We start from the raw sequence: 18,092 nt of genomic DNA, 5'->3' as shown, positions 1-18,092 counted from the left end.
CGGGGGAAGGAGGTAGTCGTCGGTCGACGGCCACTAGAAGGGAGAGGGGGGCTAGCAGTGGCCAGTGGGTGGTGATTGGATTTTTTCGATTTTCAAAAAAAAAAAAAAATTTCGTTTATTTTATTTATTTGATATTATTATTTATTGTAATTTGATTTTTTTTAATAATTAATCAATAATAAAGAATGGACCAACCACATAATGACACGTGTCATTATTTATCTTAACAACTGGTTCACTTTTAATTTAACAGGTTTTGACTCATTTTGAGAAGATAGCTTAAAAATCGACTTATTTTGAGTTAATTGAAAGGTTGGCTTATTTTGAACTAACCACGTAAAGATTGGTTTATTATTGACAAATTTTCTAAAAAAAAAAAAAATACGGAGTAGAAATTTATAAAAACTATAATAGTACAAAACTTTAAAAGTGAGCTACACACAATGTTCAAAAGTTAAAAGAAAAAGGAAAAGTAAAAACACTTACCAAAATTGTTTGATTAGGTAGATGGCTAATCCATTTAATACCAAGAGTAGATTAAATTAAACTTATATGCAGCGGTTTTACCATACATGTGCAAAGTTACCTAAAATGATCAAAGTTACTTCAATATATTTATATATAAACATTATAAAATTTATAGATAAAGTTACACCCTTTGAAGGAGCTAAAATCGAGCTGGCAATTTTTGACACAACACGATCGAAATCGACACAACACGAACACAAAATTATTGAGAGAAAACACAAAATCGACACCACGAAACTAACCCGAACACGACCTGTTTAGATAAAGTGGTTAAATTACGCAATTATCCTACATTTTACAAAGTTTTTTATAGATTTTGTGAACAACACGAAATTGATACGAGGTCAAACACGAATACGACACGGCATGACTTTTGCCAGTTCAACTTGAGAGTGGGGAGTCGGGGAGTAAATTTTTTTCTATGTTAGATAAGAGAAGTGGAGACCTAATACTGAAGGGCAGAATAATTGCATAGACTAGTATCCCAAATTATATACAAACCTACCACTCTACAAACAGAAATTAAACCTCGGAGTTTACCTCCTTAAAAGTTTCTTATCAAACTCAGGGGCAAATATCTCCTGACACCGCACTATTCCAGCTGCTCCACCATAGCACAACCATTTCTCACTTCCCTTATTCATGTTCCATCTCACTTTATTCATAGAGACTGCCTTTGGAGGGAAAACTTCGATTTCAGCAACTGCTTTGGGCTCTGGTTTTCCATCAACATTATCCCCATCTCTATCAGCACATACCAGTGCTTGATCATCACTAGCCTTTCTCGATTTGATTGATTTTCCTTTTCCACCTTTCACACTCGTCTGAGCCTCATTTGTGTCTACACCTCCAGCATCATCACCGTAACACAATGCTGCATTATTGTGGGAAGTTGCAATTATGTAGATGACAGAATAGTCCCAGATACAAGGAATAAACAAGATGAGCAGCTTACCAAGAACCTGATCATCTGGTTTTTGGCCTTTTCCAGTCCCTTTTCTAGTCCTTTTAGCCTGATTTAAACCCGTTGCAACAGTTCTTGCAGGTCTAGGCGTATTTGCCCATTCAGTTGCTGACTTTCTCATTGGCTGTGGAGAACTTGGTAATTGAGTGTTCATAGTGACTGCTGATTCTTCACTTGAAAATGAACTGCAGATAAAATGTGGGGCCCGATTTCTCAATGGATCTTTGTCCACTGCTTTATGTGTTAGCTAGTAACACCAAAACAATAAGGATTAGCTACAACGGAAAAACTTCTCTAATATAATTTCGAAAGAAAAACAGTTATTTTAAAGCAGCTTCCCTACCTAAACAAAAGAGCCTTTAAAAGAGAACAAAATCCAATTGTTCAACACTTCTACACTAGTGCCTAAGATTTCAAGGCCAAGCTTCTGGTTGAGCTAGGAGGACCCTGACACTACAACTTAAGCAAACACTAATGCCTAGAAAACTGATGAGTTCCTTAGAAACCCTACATAGATTCTTAAAGCTCAAAGGAGAAGCTCCAACTGGAACTTCTGAGTTCAAATAACGGGTAGACAGAACAATTCACTTGATCAGATCACTCTTCTCAAGCTCAACCAGATCTGACGAGTTCTGGCTAAGTTGATAAGCAGGTGAGTCAACTTGACATGATTGAAAAGGTAATGATGGCCATTCACAGAAAAACAAGTATGCTGAGATCTACACACAACAGACTGGCATTTTAAACAAGCATTCATCTAGAACATTTCTTTAGAAGAAGAACTATTGAAGAGGGTACTAGGGAGATAAGATGTAAACAGCATTCGACAAGACAAAATTAGTAGAGAGGAGGGTTACAGAAGATCCACAGTAGAAAACACTTCACAAAAATAGTAGTAAAGACAACAAGATAACACTAGAAGAAATTATTGAAGCAAATCAGTGAGTTGAACAGAAAACTTGGATTATATAAGTGTTTACTCTTCTCAGAGGAACAGACAACTGCAGATAAAAGTGAAAACTAGTGATGGGATGTCTAAATCATGTTTCCAATCAAGGAACAATACATAATAATCTAAGTAACCATCAAAAGAACAGAAAACAGCAAGAATGAAGTTATTGGTAATTGAAGGTGCATCTTACCTGAAAATAGAGTACAGTTCCATCTGCACAGCAATATGCAACCATCCCTACGTAAGAAAATAATGTCAATATTAGAGAAGGATAGCTGCACAAACATCGATATATCAGGCTATATTGGGAAAAAAATGAGGCGAGTGCTTATGAGTTATGACTAGCTAGTTTACACCTCTCTCATTTATCATTTTTTCTCAATAAAAATTTAAATTTCACTACATTTTTATACAAGTTTTTGCCAAGTATCCCTCCCTTGTAATCTTGTACTTCCTCCTCTTCATATTGGATGACACATTTCATTTAGGCACGTTGCCAATGCATATATTCTAATGCAAATATCCTTGATTACATATTAACAAAAATTATAAAAATTTAATATTAAAAAAATAGATGCTAAGACGAATCTAACAAGACCCCATATGACTACTTTTTCTCAGCACGTAATCACAAAATGAAGTCAAAACAAGTTATGTGAATAGTGCACAAAATCAAACTGTGTCATCCAATTTGGGTTGGAGGAAGTATATCATTTTTTTTCCAAATTATGTTTTAAGAAAATTTACCTCTCCTCCATCCCACCAACCTCAAATGCTTAAACAACTATCACTCTATCATAGAGAGCCTTTGAAGGTAATTTCTTATAGTTCCTCATTTCCTTAAAATTGCAACAATTTGACTGGCACACTTGCCAAAGCATAACTTTGACCATTAATATCTCTCATTTCATTGGTATTTTTCTTTTGCTTTTCATGACTCCTAAGGAAGAAAAAAGGGAGAAGGGTAGACATGGTAAAGCAAGTTGCTTGTGCAGGTGTCATTGAGTTACATGGATAAGGCTTTAGTGGAAAGTAATGTGTTGATCTCTAGAAAAGAATTGCAAGTGTTGTGAATATAATTGTGTACGAGTTCACCTGATCCTTGTATCTGTTTACAATTTGTAGTATATTTGTGACATTTAGATCAATTAGTTTAAATTTTTATACGGTTATACCGCTTTCATAAATGAACTTTGAAAGGATCTAGGATTCTATGGTAACTTTTTTCAATGATCATGTAAAACTAATTTGGATATCACCATCCTAAGCATTGGCTTTACTTAATACTTCCTCCGGTTCCTATAATTGCAACAGTTTGACTTTTACACTATTAATTTTGACCACATTTTTTCTAATATGTACAAAATAAATGTTAAAATGGAAGATGTCCCTCTTATTCTTTTCAGATAGGTAGGATAAATGACCTGACCCGTTATGAGTCCTCCAGCCAAGCCTTAGAGGCCCAAGTCCCTTTCTCTCCTCCCTCTCCTTGGGCCTCACAACAGAAGAAGAGAATGTATCACACTCAAATTAAGGGAAAAAGGAAATTTAGGGAAATAAAAAAAACAGGAAGTATAAATCACGTATCGCATGTGTTGAACTCTGATGAAAATATACTAGTAGGAGAAATCTTCCTGATTGACATTTTATTTAACCTGGAAGTGGTCAGGGGATTTATATACACCATTTAAGAAAACAGTAACTTTTTTTTTTTTTAATAATTTATATAATAAGAAAACATAAAGAGATCGCTTGACCCAGAATGTTAGGAGCATGGGAGATCTTTAAAGGCGAATATTAAGCAAGTATCCATCAACTCCAAGCTATAGATTAAAAAGTCTGAGGTGCATAAGATGAGTTCAAAAGATCTAGTTATGATGAAATTAAAAACTTGCCATAAAATATAAAATACGGAATCACCTGTTAGTCGTGACACATGAATGTTCCAAACGGCAAATGCTGAGCAATGATAACTGTGCAATCCTTGTTGCTGCGTTCCACTAAAAGGCTGTCCAGTAACAGGAACATCATATGCAGCTCGTGATATACTAAGCATCCGTAGTGTTCCATCATCATAGGATACAAGTACACATCTTGACAGAAATAAAAAATATATATACATTCATGTAAATATAACAGAAGAAAACAATAATATCAATGATTGACCAATACTCTATATGACAAAGATATAGATTACATCAAATATCAACACTTTGTTTGGATTGAAGGAAATGGAGAGAAAGGAAGGGAAGGGAAATGTAGGGATGGATCATCTTCCATTTGGATAGAAAATGAGGAAGGGAATTGAAGGGGAGAGAAATGGAGAAATTAAATTCTAAGAAATTAATCTCTCCAACAATAAACAGATTTGGAAGGAAAACTCATAATTCTTCCCTTCCCTTCCAATGGGAAGCTGGTATTGGCTGGATGATCATGTCAAGACAAGGGCCAGAGTTCAAAAGTAGGCACAAGGTGTTGGCAACTTTGGCAATTCAAACTGAAGTTCTTGCAATTCTCAAATTTCGAACATTATAACCTCACTTGTATTTGATAAAGCCCCGTACAAACCAAACCATCAGCTTAGCTTAGTTTTCAGATATGTTTGATTGATTCTGGACAAAAGATAGTTGGGTTTGGAGGACATCACCGGCAACGAACAGTTGGTCTCCTTTTCATCAACTGGTGACTTATTTGGCGACAGTCATGAGCGTTGAGGAGAGAAGTAGGGGCCGGTCTGAATCATTGAGAATAATAGAAAAGATTCGAATATTATTTTACCAGAATCAAGAAGTTGTAAGAATTTTTCAGATTTTGGAGAGTTTTGTTTGGTTAGTTCATTCTCCATAGTAACAAAGGAAGAATTGGTTCATATGGGAAACAGACGGACACAGGAGTAATTTTGGCAGATGTGTGAGGTGAGCCTCTTCCCAATTAATTTGTGAGTCCATCTCACACAATACACTTTAACTAAAAGATGAAGGGAAGGGGCAACATTCTGTAAATAATGTTTATGTAAAGTTGCAAACATTATATGTAATGGATGGAGTACTATACCATTTGTTATGAAAAAATATTCCTGCTAATCATGTTAACAAAATAACAAGTATACCAAACCCCAGCCTATGAGCACTAGTGTGGAGATACGTTGGATGGTATTACACCCTTTTTCAATGTTTCAAGAAATCAGGGTAAGAAAGTACTAGAAACAACATATCAACAATTATGAGTCGATCATGCTACAAGAAAGGGTTTTGGATGACCAGATTTACTCAGTCTTACCCTTGCTAGTCCAAAACAATACAAAGATCAGTTTTGACAGACCCACATAAATTATCTAATAGGACAAAGTAGGCAAATATTTTCTCAAAAAGAAAATAATAACAAAAATAGTGCAGTAATAATAAGTTTATAATTCATCTACAAATATATTCCATCGAATTAGTAGAACTTTATCATACCTTGGATCAGGCACCCAATCAAGACCATATATGAAACGTTGAGAAGGATTTGCATCCCACAAAGGCCGGAATGGATCACTGCAGGTAAATAGAAGTACTCACGGGTTAATTAGTTGCAGACTTGCAGTATATATAAGAACTAGAGAAGCCAAGGCCCAGAATTAAACAAAGGGAAAATTTTAGACACAATATCTCTCCTATTTTTTCACTATTTGGAGGGAAGTGAGTACTGAATTAGGAAGGTGCACTTTAGACCCACAATAAGGTGGCACATACAAGCTATCACAAAATATCTTTCTACCGTTATTGCAAAATGAAGAACTTAAAGGTTTGAAGTTGCTACATTACCGCAAATCCCAAAACTTCAGCCCTCCATGCCCAGCAGTGACAATAATATTTGAGCTCTCTGGGTCACTAAAAATGAAAGTGAAGATAAAAGTGAAGTTAACAAGTATAAAAAAAAATAAAAATAAAAAAAAAAATAAAAACAAAAAAAATTCACTGGCACACTATAACAAAAAGAAAATTATTTTTTTAAAAAAAAGTTTCATTAAAGCAGTATGCTTCTAAAATATTGCGAAGTTGCTTGCTAAATTCTGATCAAGTGTGTCATGGAAACAACATTTCTGCTATTGCTCATCAATAAAAGTGGTTCAGCTTTTGTCTCAATTAAAGTAATCACTGCCCATCTCTACAATATTTATCCTGCTTCAACTAGGAAGGGGAAAAAAATATCAATCGAATACACTTACCCTTCAAACGGGGCCCAAGAAAGGGCTCTAATAGGACTTGTCTCTGCACTAAAGCACAACAGAGGTCTGGCATCTGTAGAGAAAAGCAGTGTTACAATGCAAACAGGAAGGTGAAACTGAATAAACATTAGCTCAATCCCCTAGCTAACTTAGCCCTATTGTGGCAAACTTAAATTGCAAATTAGAAAAATAATTATATTTAATTTGAAATTAACGAGGAAGGGAAAGGAAATGATGACAGGAGCCTAGGTCAATCACTCATAGTAACTGTACCTTCAGACTGAACATCTACAGAAAACTTCCACAGAGCAACCTGCAAAAAGAATTATAATTAGAAGCACCAATAATAAGAACATACCCAAAAAAAAAAAAAAAAAAAAAAGAGAGGGTGGGGGGTGCAGTAATCATCTATTCCTTTAGGAGAGACTTGCAGAATAGCTAAAAATCATAATCAACCAATTCAGTGCCATCAATATAAAATTAAGGGGGCATTTGAGCGAGTAAATAGAGAGTTTATGATGAGGTGAATGCCTAGTCATTGACATGTAACACAAAATTGACTGAATTCCTACCACTCCATCATGACATCCAGCCAATAAAAAATCGTGTGGAGGGGAAGCCGACCATTCCACAGTCAGAGGCATACTGCAAATTTGACAAAAGTTAAACACAAGCTGCCAAAAAAGCCATATACATGAGAATACATACACTTAAAAGTTGTATATCTTAAAAAATGATGACTAATAAATGTCCAGCAATATGTATAGCAAAATCACCATCTATCTACTACAATAACTAGCAAGCCTGTTTACAGTCTACAGATGTCCTAATTTACAGAAAATAGAAAGTTATATAAATTTTATAACACAATCCCCTTTGCCCCTCATAGCTACAGTACACGTTGAGTCTATGCATGAATGATATGATGCTGCTGGATTAAGTCAGACTTTCTCTATCCACCTACCCCAAAAAAATATAATTGATAAATGATATAATAAAATCAGAATAGGTCACATAGCTAAACAGGTTTGCATCACTTTTTTATTCATACAATTTTGGAAAATGGAGGTTCAGTTAGCTACACATAGTTCCACAAATCATGACTTCTGATCCTTAGTGTCCAAAAGCATTTCTAAGATCTTATACATTTATAAAAGTATAGAGCATTTCGTTTACATAAAAAGCTCTCATACCTCGCAAAGCATAAATCTCAAGAGACATTCGACATTATACAATTTGAAGATTGTCAAAGGCTAAAATATACATAAGAAAATTTATAAAGTAAAAAAATCTCACCATCCATATAAATTTCTTAGGGGTTTATATATATATACACACACACACACACACACACAAACATCAGGTGTAGTTTACCTCTGTCTATCATCATACTTCAATACGGAGCATCGAAATACTGGCTTCAATTTAGCAAAACGAGGATCTCGAGGATCTATGCCTTTTGCATGTCGAGATGCATAAATACGATTAATTACTTGAGGAGAAGGAATTTCCCACCTGCAAATGATGTAAGAGATGTAACTAAAACTAAAACAAGACTGTAGAAGTAAAGTGTTAAGATTGCCAGTTTTAGAAGTTATGAAAAAGGAGAATGTTACAACACAACATCAGGCATTCCAGAAGCATAATACGTATAAATGAGTGTAAAACCGAGTTGATTATTCAATACTGTGGTGTCATATTAACACAACAACACACAGAAGACATTACTATGTGTTTGGTAAGGGGGACACTAAAGACAAGGTTTATAGAATGCAGTTCATGATAAGAGAATATGACATGAACTAAACAGAACCTAAAACAGATATCACAAGCAGGGATTTGGCCTCAATGAACTCATTAATTACTGAAATCCGCCGATCAAAATAATATACGAAGTAGTAAGTTCTAATTGAAGAAGCTTTTGCCCGCTCAACAACTTTTTTCTAGACTAGAGTTATGTACTCCAGCATAAGTAAAGCTTTACTTGTGGATCCATATCCACCCTACTTTTTTTTTTTTTTTTTTTTTTTTTTGGATCGGAAGAGAACGACTACTTTCTCAATCAACAGGAGGTCAATTTTCACTGTTTATTTAGTTTAGTCTAAATCTTTTCTATAATTCAAGTTGGCTGGCAGTCAACTAATTACAATAATTCTTAGCTGGAGTGCTATTCACTGACTGAACTGATAAGATTCAATTGTATCAAACCTCCAGGGGAATTGACGTGGTAAAAAATATACATTATTTTTGAGTTTTGCAAGCTACCCAACCATTCTTATTGGGCATTTTTAACACATCAACCATTGGACATAGTCATTTCAAGATTTCTACTATGTTAAAGAATCATGTGCCACAAATCAATTATAAGCCTTTAAACCACATTCAATTTTAGTTAGGAATGTAGTCAGTGAGGATCAAAACTTCTCATTAGGCCTATTGTTCATTGAACACACATCGCTTTAACGCGTTGTCTTGATAATTCAAAATTGACACATGCACAATTAAATTCTGCTGAGGGGCAACTACTTTTTTCTTGCCTGTACTCACTGGCCATGTTCAAAGTTGCGGATCTAGAACATGACTTAAACTTTTGCCACCAATATGGAAGAAGGGACCACCCATTACGATCACCAAGAACTCAAAAAAGTTGCACCGTGATACTGTATGTCTTAACATTTGTGCAAACCAAACAAAAGGACAGGGGAGATAATATTACAGAATTGAGATAATAGCCTGATTTCTAAATGCGATAAAGAAATTGAAGAATCTCAAAAACATCACTAAACTGTATAAGCAGATGAGAAGGAGATATAAGATACTTACACTTCCACAGATCCATTCCCAAGAACAACAGCAAGATAGCCCATCCTATGCTCATTAACAGACTCATCAGCATTAGGGGGCCGCCATTTCACGTCCCATGCAACTTTTCCATCATGACCCAGGCACAAGACAACTCTAGGAAGAACATCATCCTTTAGGACATGACTGTCACCAGAACCAAGACAACTGTCACCCACGACATGTTCTTTCGATACCATATTGTCTTTTTGACAGAGGTTTTCTTCTATACTTGCTAAAGAAGGTCCTTCGCCCAAATTTTCTGTTGGCAACCCAATGTTGTCATGATCTAAGTTATTACATGTTTTTGACTTGTTTCTAGACCTTCTCCTCAACACTGCAAGAGTGCAATCCAGATCAGTTCCAAGTACTCTTTTACTGGTACGCCTTTTACCAGTTTCTTCAAGAGGCCCTGAAGTATTCAATAAGCTATCTTCAGTTGGGGATATATTCTTCATACTTTCTGGAATTTCAGTGGCAAGAACTTGAAAAGACGGCCCTTCAGAATTGGATATTCCAGCAATTTCATTCATTGTAATAATATCATTATGAACATCTTTCCTTTTTCTTTTCTTTACTTTTTTTGCAGAAGGGTCATTGACTATATATTCATCCACAGGAGGCACATTTAATGAATGCTCTGGAAGCTGAACAGCCAGAGCTGGAATAAACTGGCCTTCAGAATCTTCAATTGAAGAACTACTTATTGGATTTTTTCTAGCCTTTCCTCTGGGTTTCTTTTGTTTATTTTCTTCCTTTGAAACCATAACATTTTGATGTTTTTCTTTTGATCGACTAATGGGAGTTGATATGTCCTGGGAGGAGTGAGTACTCAGCATGGTATTTTCTGGAAGCTGCACAACAAGATCTTTACTGATCTGCATTTCAGGATCAGTGGCAGGTTTCTCTATTGGATTCTTTTTAGGTCTTCCTCTAGGCCTTACAGGTTTGCTGACATTACTCTCTCCCTTTTTTGCAGCTTTATTCGTTTGATATTTCCGTTTTATGCTCCCTACAGAAGCCTGCATAGCTTCCTTTTCTGTAGAGTTTAATAGACACCAAATCTGAATCATCCCTCGTCCATTAAGGGGATCTCCTAGCTTGTGATATGTTGAATCAGGAGGATGGGCAGCAACAGCAAGAAACTGACAGACAAGACAACAAAAAGAAAATGAGCCCTGTATAAGAATGAGATATTGAGAATAACATTGTACTCAACTTATGGGGCTTGAGACTCCTGAAAAAGCATGGCATGGTGATTGAAAATCTTTTCAATGTTTTAGTGCTCCACCCTCACTTTTTTAAGTTTCATTGAAAGAAATACGCCATAAAATTAGTAGTTTAGTTTTAAGCATTGGAGCAGAAAAGGCACGACTGAATTAAGTAGAGTAGTAGTTTTCTCAAACCTTTTCATTTGTTTTCATCACATTTGTGAAAAGGCGTGACTAAATTAAGCAGAGTAGTAGTTTTCTCAAACCTTTTCATATGTTTTCTTCACATTTGTTTTCCTTCCATTCTTTTCCCCTTTCTTTACATCTCCTCTTAGCCCTCTTTTGTAAGATTTCCTCAAATTTTATTAAGTATCCTCATTTCTTGAGTTCCACTCTACACTGCCCTCGTTTCTCGCTACATATGTTTTCTATTGTCTGACTTTCCCCACTTTCAGTTTCCCACTTTTTAAATTTATCTTCTTTGACTTATCTCTTTACTTTTCTTGTTTCAATTTTCGAGAGCAGTTTCTTATGACAATTCATGTCAGCCAACTCCAAATCATTCTTGATTTAGAATAACAGCCACAAGGATTCCTCACTGGCAACATACTATGATCGTGAAAATAGAATTGCATACATGCTTGTCAGGCGAAAAGGATGAAACAAAAGGTGGAGAATGTAAACAAAGCAAAAACCTATAAGAAATAGTACTTAGACCATAACATGCTTGCTTCCTACACATCAGTATAAACCAAGAGAAGAAAAAAACTTACAAAGAAATATTACAAAAAAAAAGTAATTGTAAATAGGAAGAAGTGTGAGGAACCATGCTATTACCTCACATTTTACACCAGATTCTATTCCTTGATCAGTCCTAGGACACCAATCCAACGACCAAACTAGTCCACCAACATATAATACAAAGTCTTTCCTGCAACAAGCTCAAATTTAGGGACAAATATTGCATATTTAAATGCAATAAAGTATGAATATGTACATAAAGGATCTAAGGCATGCAAAAGCACCAGAGACACAGCAGTTTTGCTTTTATTGCTTTAGACTAGGCAACTATAGTGATCCATGTTTGAGGCGTGCCAAAGCTCATGCCTCGTAAATGGTAGTAGCTCAAGTCTGATAAATATAAATTTATTGTCCAAATCTTCAATGTTATATAATATAAATAACACGTCACTATGGAAAACGAAGTTCATAACTGAGTTGCATAAATATAATTCAGGGTAAATTTTTTTAATAAAGGACTGTAAAATCATCAAAAAAAAAAATGTACACCTCACTTTGCCTTGCCCCTCACCTCATATCTAAACTCTAAGAACCCTACCACCATAGTGCACTTCATGCCTTTTAAAACCAAGCAACTAGCAATTGTTAAGCTGTAAGGCTGTAAATAAGAAGACTATGATATAGACTTTAGATATCTTTAATACGGAGTAATAAATATTTAACATATGATCAAATAAAAAGCAGCACTGCACTAAAATAACATACTGGCCCGTATCCATTAAAAAAATACTTCATAATTCTCTAGAAAGTTGAAGACTTGAAACTGTATTATGCCATTCACGCTCAAGTTCTTTAACATCCTAGATAGATATTGCCTTCAGTAGGTCCACAAAGGTACAATAGCATGTGGTCTCACTCCATTTAGGTTCAATGACGAAGTTATATTGGGACAGACAAATTACAACAATACGTGACTATTATATATAGCAAACCTGGAATCAGTAGACAACACAGCACCAGGAACTTTCTCCGCCTGAAACGCAAAAGATAAATAATTAAATACAACACCAGGAAGTCATTGCTTGACAATGCAGTATCAAAGTATTCTGCGAGCAAGGATTACCTCCGTATCACACTTTGGCACCATAGCAGCTGAGAATTGAGATAAAGTTATATCATTACGAGCTTTATCGCCATCGGGATGTCCTATTTCAGAATCAAACCGAATAGTTTTTGGTTTGTAATTGAAATACCTCCATTCACTACACGCACACATATAAGGTTTCATTATACAGGAATGCGGTAAAGAGGAGGAAAGAACTAGAAAATGTGCATCAACTAATAAGGCAATTATTCAATCGCATGTCACCTACTCAAAAACCCATATCAAGGTCTCTAACTCAAAGCATAAAAATAAAAAAGAACAATTCAAGGCACAACACATTGTGTTCAATAAGGTTTCATTATATACACCCCATCTTTTGGAGTTTTCGCGTCGTACACACAATCTTGTTCACAAGTTAGTCAAATTCTATCTGTTTCAATTCTCATAAGCTCTATAATTTACAGCATATTCGCCGAAAAACTTGCTAAAGCCACATACACTTATCGTACACAGACCCTCCGTCTTAACCGCTCACATTATATAATTGCATACAATATCCTCCATCTTTCAAGTCCAGTCAATTTTTCTACACTAACAGTACAGTATTATTCATTTATTCCAAAAAATAATCTCATCATAATATGTACCCATAATTAAATTAAAATTATTACCTGAGGTAAGTAATTGTAGATGCTAGGCGTTGAACTTCGGCATCAATGAAACTAGAATTTTGACCTCGACCGCAAAGCTTGTTGATTGAATCAATAAACCTAAAATGATTCTCAATTGAATAATCAAACATCGAAACTTTGATTTCCGAATTATCGTCGGTAGTAGTGGTAGTCGTAGTTTGAGTAGTAGTCGAGTGATTGAAAGAAGGTTCAGGTGTTGCTTTAGTTTTTCTCGCTCTTCTGTTGATTTGCTTTTTCTCTACTTTGTTGGTTTTCTTTTTCCCTCCTCTCTTGGTTTTGGCTGAGATGGAGTCACTGAAGTCGGATTCAAAGTCGGAGTCCAAGTCGGAGTCGGAGTCGGAATCCATAGCTGAGAGAGCGTCTGAGCTTGAAGACGAAGGATCAAGGAGTTTGAAGAGAAGGGGAAGAGAGGGAAACGGGAGAAAAGAACGAAATTTGCTTATGAATGGAGATAATACTAGATTGATTTAATAGAAAAAAATTATACTGTATATGATTCTCTCCAAAATCCCTTGTCACATTTATTTTAAACGGAGTAACAAAAAAAAACAAATATGGAGCACAGAATTTTCAATTAAAAATACTCGTAATCATGCATCTCCGACTTCTCTCACCGTTTCACTGTCTACCGGCGTCACCTCCTCTCCACCGCGTCTCACTCTCATCACCGCCCGACAATTTACTGAAGTTTGTAATCTGGATATTGGTAAAAGGCTTAAGCTGGAGGAAACAATTTTAATGGATGTAGCCGTGTTTTTCATAACTTAGCCTTACCCTTAGTAATGAGGTGACAATTGTTCAGGTGGTTGAGAATGGCACGAAAAGGGCTGATGGAACAAGACTTGAGCAAGTTGGATGTAACAAAACTACATCCGCTTTCACCTGAGGTCAGGCCACCATTAATATTGGTAATATACATTTGATCATTAATGTACTTTGAGAATTGCATTGTTTATCTTGTAAATTTGAAATATTCTCGTCATGATATTCATTATTACTCCGCATATTCATAGGAACTATTGGTCATGTGGCTCATGGAAAGTCGACTGTTGTGAAGGCTTTATCTGGTGTTCAGGTACATCTCTGCTACTTTATACATGGTTTTGATGGGTGTTGACTTAATACTGAAATTTATAGCCTGATGATGATGGTTTAACATAAGTAAAATATTTTCTAGTCACTAACGCTTTGCATTTTAGCCAAAAATAGACTAAGTATGTATGAGCTGATCATTTGTATTTGTTTTTACTCTACATATTAATGTAATTTGAGCAGTGGAGGTTATTCTTGTTGTTAACTGGGATGTTGTTTGTTTTGTTTTGTGTTTCTTCCTATTATGCAGACTGTACGATTCAAGAATGAGCTCGAGCGAAATATCACTATCAAACTTGGCTATGCTAATGCCAAAATTTATAAATGTGTTGACGAAAGATGCCCTCGACCCATGTGCTACAAGTATGCTATCTGTTTTACCTCAACAATCCACTGGTGTGATGATTGTGATGATGCCTTTCGTTTCTTTTCCTTTGACATCTATTATCCTCTCTCTTATTCGGAGCTTATTAGCTCAACAATCATAAATTGATGGATTCTTGTTGTATAACTAACTAGTAGAGATGGATGCACCCTTTGGAAACCACCTATTCTATTGCGGTTGTTTGTTGAAGATGAATGATTTTATCCTAAAGTTTATTTCATGTGTTGCAATTTTGGATTTGCTGGTGACATACTGGCCAAACTGTTTTTGCAGGGCATATGGAAGTGGGAAGGAAGATTCCCCAATGTGTGATGTACCTGGATTCGAGAATGCTAGGATGAAGCTTCTGAGACATGTGTCCTTTGTCGATTGCCCAGTAATCTATTGCTGCTACTAGGATTTTGTGTTCATAACTTTGGTTGATTGTTTGCTCGAGAATTGTGTCGATCTTATGAATTCCTATTTGTTTTGTTTCTCAGTTTTGAGTCTAGTGTTGCTTGGGACAAGCAACAACTTAGCTTTGGAGAATTTGATTAATCATGTTTATGTAGGACATTTTGGGTATTTTTAGTTTGCATTTATAGATTAGTTGTATGCTTTTATGCTATGAATTTGATTATCTTTGTTGGAGCAATCAAACTTTATTTTTTCTTGCCATGTTCGTGTAGAAAATTAGATAAAAAAATCCTATATTATTGAGTCATGTGGGAGCTCAATGGTAAATATCTAACATCCCAACCTTAAAGTTATGAATTCAATTCTCATATCCCAACCTAGTTTGGGTCCTACCCCTCCTCTAGCCTCATTTGGGCTAGTATATGTAGACTAGGTAATAATTAGTCTGAATTTTGCTTAAGGAGGTGGAGCTAAACTAGCTAATTTATAAGAGTTGTTCCATCTAAAAAAAGTATTGCTTAACAACTACAACCTTTGCACTTTCTCGACTTTGATTTGGCACACTAGTGTCCTTTTTCTAAATAACTGACATCAATATTGCTGTTTATTGAAGATTGGATAGCATGCTATGTTATAAGTGGATTATCTCTAGCCTTAGACCTTGAGCATCTCCATTTTACACCAGTTTTGTGTGATTTATGTATCTGAAATTCTTAATGACAGGGTCATGATATTCTGATGGCTACTATGCTTAATGGAGCTGCTATTATGGATGGGGCCTTGCTTCTTATTACTGCTAATGAGAGCTGTCCCCAACCCCAGACTTCTGAGCATCTTGCTGTAATTGAGATCATGCGACTTAAGCATATTATCATCCTCCAAAATAAGGTTGATCTCATCCCAGAAAATGTTGCTTTGAATCAGCATGAAGCTATTCAGAATTTTATTCAGGTAACTTGTTTAGAATGTTGAACTCGTTGACCATGGTCCAAATTCATTTAGTTGGAACTTGGAAGGCTGAAGCATGTTTCAGTGTTTCTGATGCGGTATTGTTTTCTTTAGGGAACTGCTGCTGCTGAAGCCCCTGTAATTCCAATTTCTGGTCAATTGAAGTACAACATCGATGTTGTGTGTGAAAACATTGTCAAAAAGATTCCTATCCCTGAGAAAAATTTCGTCTCACCACCAACTATGATTGTGATTCGGTCTTTTGATGTTAACAAACCTGGGTATGAAGTTGATGATATACGTGGTGGTGTTGCTGGTGGAAGTATTTTAAACCTGGGTATGAAGTTGATGATATACGTATAAAAATAATATAAGTAACAACCCGTGCATCGAACGGGCCAAAATGCTAGTTCTAATTAATATGCCTGTAGCTAGTCAAGCCAGTCTTGTTCCCGACATAACTTGTTTAGTTTTATTTAGCCTGTTTAGGTCGGAAAAATTCCAAACGGACTAGTCATTTTCTAAGGTAAGAGGATTTGAGGTGGGAAGTGATATACTAATTAATACCAGCATAATATACCGCTACTCCACCAACTCAAATCAACATCGAGTCAATTTTATATCTATTGCAAATTTATATAGCAAAATCATCTTTAGTAACCCTCTAAAACTATTGTCTATTGATCAATTTAATCATCATACTAACTTTCATATCTTATTAATCCATTCTTTTGATAGAGTATATGATAATATTGTCTAGTATATATTATGTGGATATCTTTTGTGTGTATTCATGTATATCTTATATTCTCATAGATTAAGTTGTAATCCCTATATTGTTTAATGAGAATATGATACTCAATGAGATTTACACACTTACATGGTATCACAGCCTATAGGAAAATTCTCTCTCAATTTTTCTTAAACCCTAACGATCCGTGCCCTAGCCTCCTTCACCGTTCATCATCATCATGACTCACACTGATAACGAATCCTCCCTCAACCATGGCGAATCAAACCCTCCTCCCCCTCCATCCTCTTCTTTTCATCCTGCTTATGCAGTCACTAATATCAAAAACCTCATGTCTGTTACCTTAGATCTGGAGGAAAGCCAATACGCCACTTGGGTTGAGCTCTTCCAAAATCATGCTTGTGCATTTAATGTTCTAGATCACATTGATGCTACTGTCCCTCGCCCCATAGAAATTGATTCCTCTATGTGGAAACGTCTTGATGCCATTGTCAAGTAATGGTTCTATGGAACAATCTCTCGGGATTTGGTTCACACAACCATAAAATCGGGTGCTACGACTCTCGAATTATGGGCTCGGTTGGAGGAGATTTTTCATGACAATAAATACACTCGTGCTGTTTACTTAGAGGAACAATTCACCAACACACGCCTTGAGAACTTTGCTAACATGCCGGACTACTGCAAACACATCAAACTATTGGCTGATCAACTTGCTAATGTTGATAGACCGGTCTCGGACAAGTCAATGTTGTTATAACTCATTAAGGGGTTGTCGAAGGGTGAGCACGATACCCTTACTGTTATGATCCATCAGGCTAAACTTATGCCTACTTTTAACAAAGCTCGTTCACAATTTTTATTGGAAGAAACGAGAAAGGCTAAACAAGAGGAGCAAAGCCAATATGCCCTAGTAACTCAAAATGCTTCTTCCATTGCGTCCACCACCCCCGCACCGCCACAACAATCCGATCAACAGCCACGTGGCGGTGGCCGGGGTGCTGGTCGTGTTCATGGAAAGCCGAACTAGTCTAAGGGTGGGAAAGGTCGTGGCAGAGGTGAAAAATCCAACTCGGGTAGTCAGTCCGCTGAAGGTTCGTAATTCCCAACAACAACAGCAGTGGCCAATAGGCCAAGGTGCACCTCAGTAGTGGGCCGACCGAGCACCATGGCAGCAGCAACAACCGGGCCAGTGGGCATCTCCCCCATGTCCGTATCCTACTGGTCCGGCCCAACAGTACATGCCACCTTCACAAGGTATCCTGGGCCAACGTCC

At 36.2% G+C, this 18,092-nt stretch overlaps 1 protein-coding gene and 1 pseudogene across 1 annotated transcript; one reads left to right on the top strand and one right to left on the bottom strand.

Moving 5' to 3' along the window:
* Positions 1 to 359: 359 nt before the first annotated feature.
* On the bottom strand, positions 360 to 14,223 carry LOC110729340. The gene is made up of 15 exons (XM_021909073.1): positions 13,224 to 14,223; positions 12,571 to 12,709; positions 12,440 to 12,480; positions 11,544 to 11,637; positions 9,478 to 10,640; positions 8,029 to 8,169; positions 7,227 to 7,299; positions 6,928 to 6,967; positions 6,655 to 6,727; positions 6,251 to 6,316; positions 5,903 to 5,980; positions 4,365 to 4,537; positions 2,635 to 2,681; positions 1,484 to 1,739; positions 360 to 1,402 (listed from the first exon to the last, which is right to left on the bottom strand). Exons 1-15 carry the CDS (start codon positions 13,589 to 13,591, stop codon positions 1,065 to 1,067), a joined length of 3,090 nt encoding a protein of 1,029 aa, XP_021764765.1. The 5' UTR covers positions 13,592 to 14,223; the 3' UTR covers positions 360 to 1,064.
* LOC110729412 lies at positions 14,057 to 16,741 on the top strand (annotated as a pseudogene).
* The last annotated feature ends 1,351 nt before the right edge of the window (positions 16,742 to 18,092 follow it).

This window comes from Chenopodium quinoa, unplaced genomic scaffold, assembly GCF_001683475.1.
Source record: "Chenopodium quinoa cultivar QQ74 unplaced genomic scaffold, ASM168347v1, whole genome shotgun sequence".
NCBI lineage: Eukaryota > Viridiplantae > Streptophyta > Magnoliopsida > Caryophyllales > Amaranthaceae > Chenopodium > Chenopodium quinoa.
The sequence above is the reverse complement of the archived record's forward strand: the minus strand, read 5'-3'. Positions and strand labels throughout refer to the sequence as shown.

Excerpts from the sequence above, each read along its gene's own strand:
- LOC110729340 (XM_021909073.1), bottom strand. The coding sequence starts at position 13,591 with ATGGATTCCGACTCCGACTCCGACTTGGACTCCGACTTTGAATCCGAC. Across the intron at positions 12,710-13,223 it reads TCTACAATTACTTACCTCAG|TGAATGGAGGTATTTCAATT; the intron begins GTAATAATTTTA and ends GTGTGCGTGTAG. Across the intron at positions 6,317-6,654 it reads TCTTGGGCCCCGTTTGAAGG|TGACCCAGAGAGCTCAAATA; the intron begins GTAAGTGTATTC and ends TTTCATTTTTAG.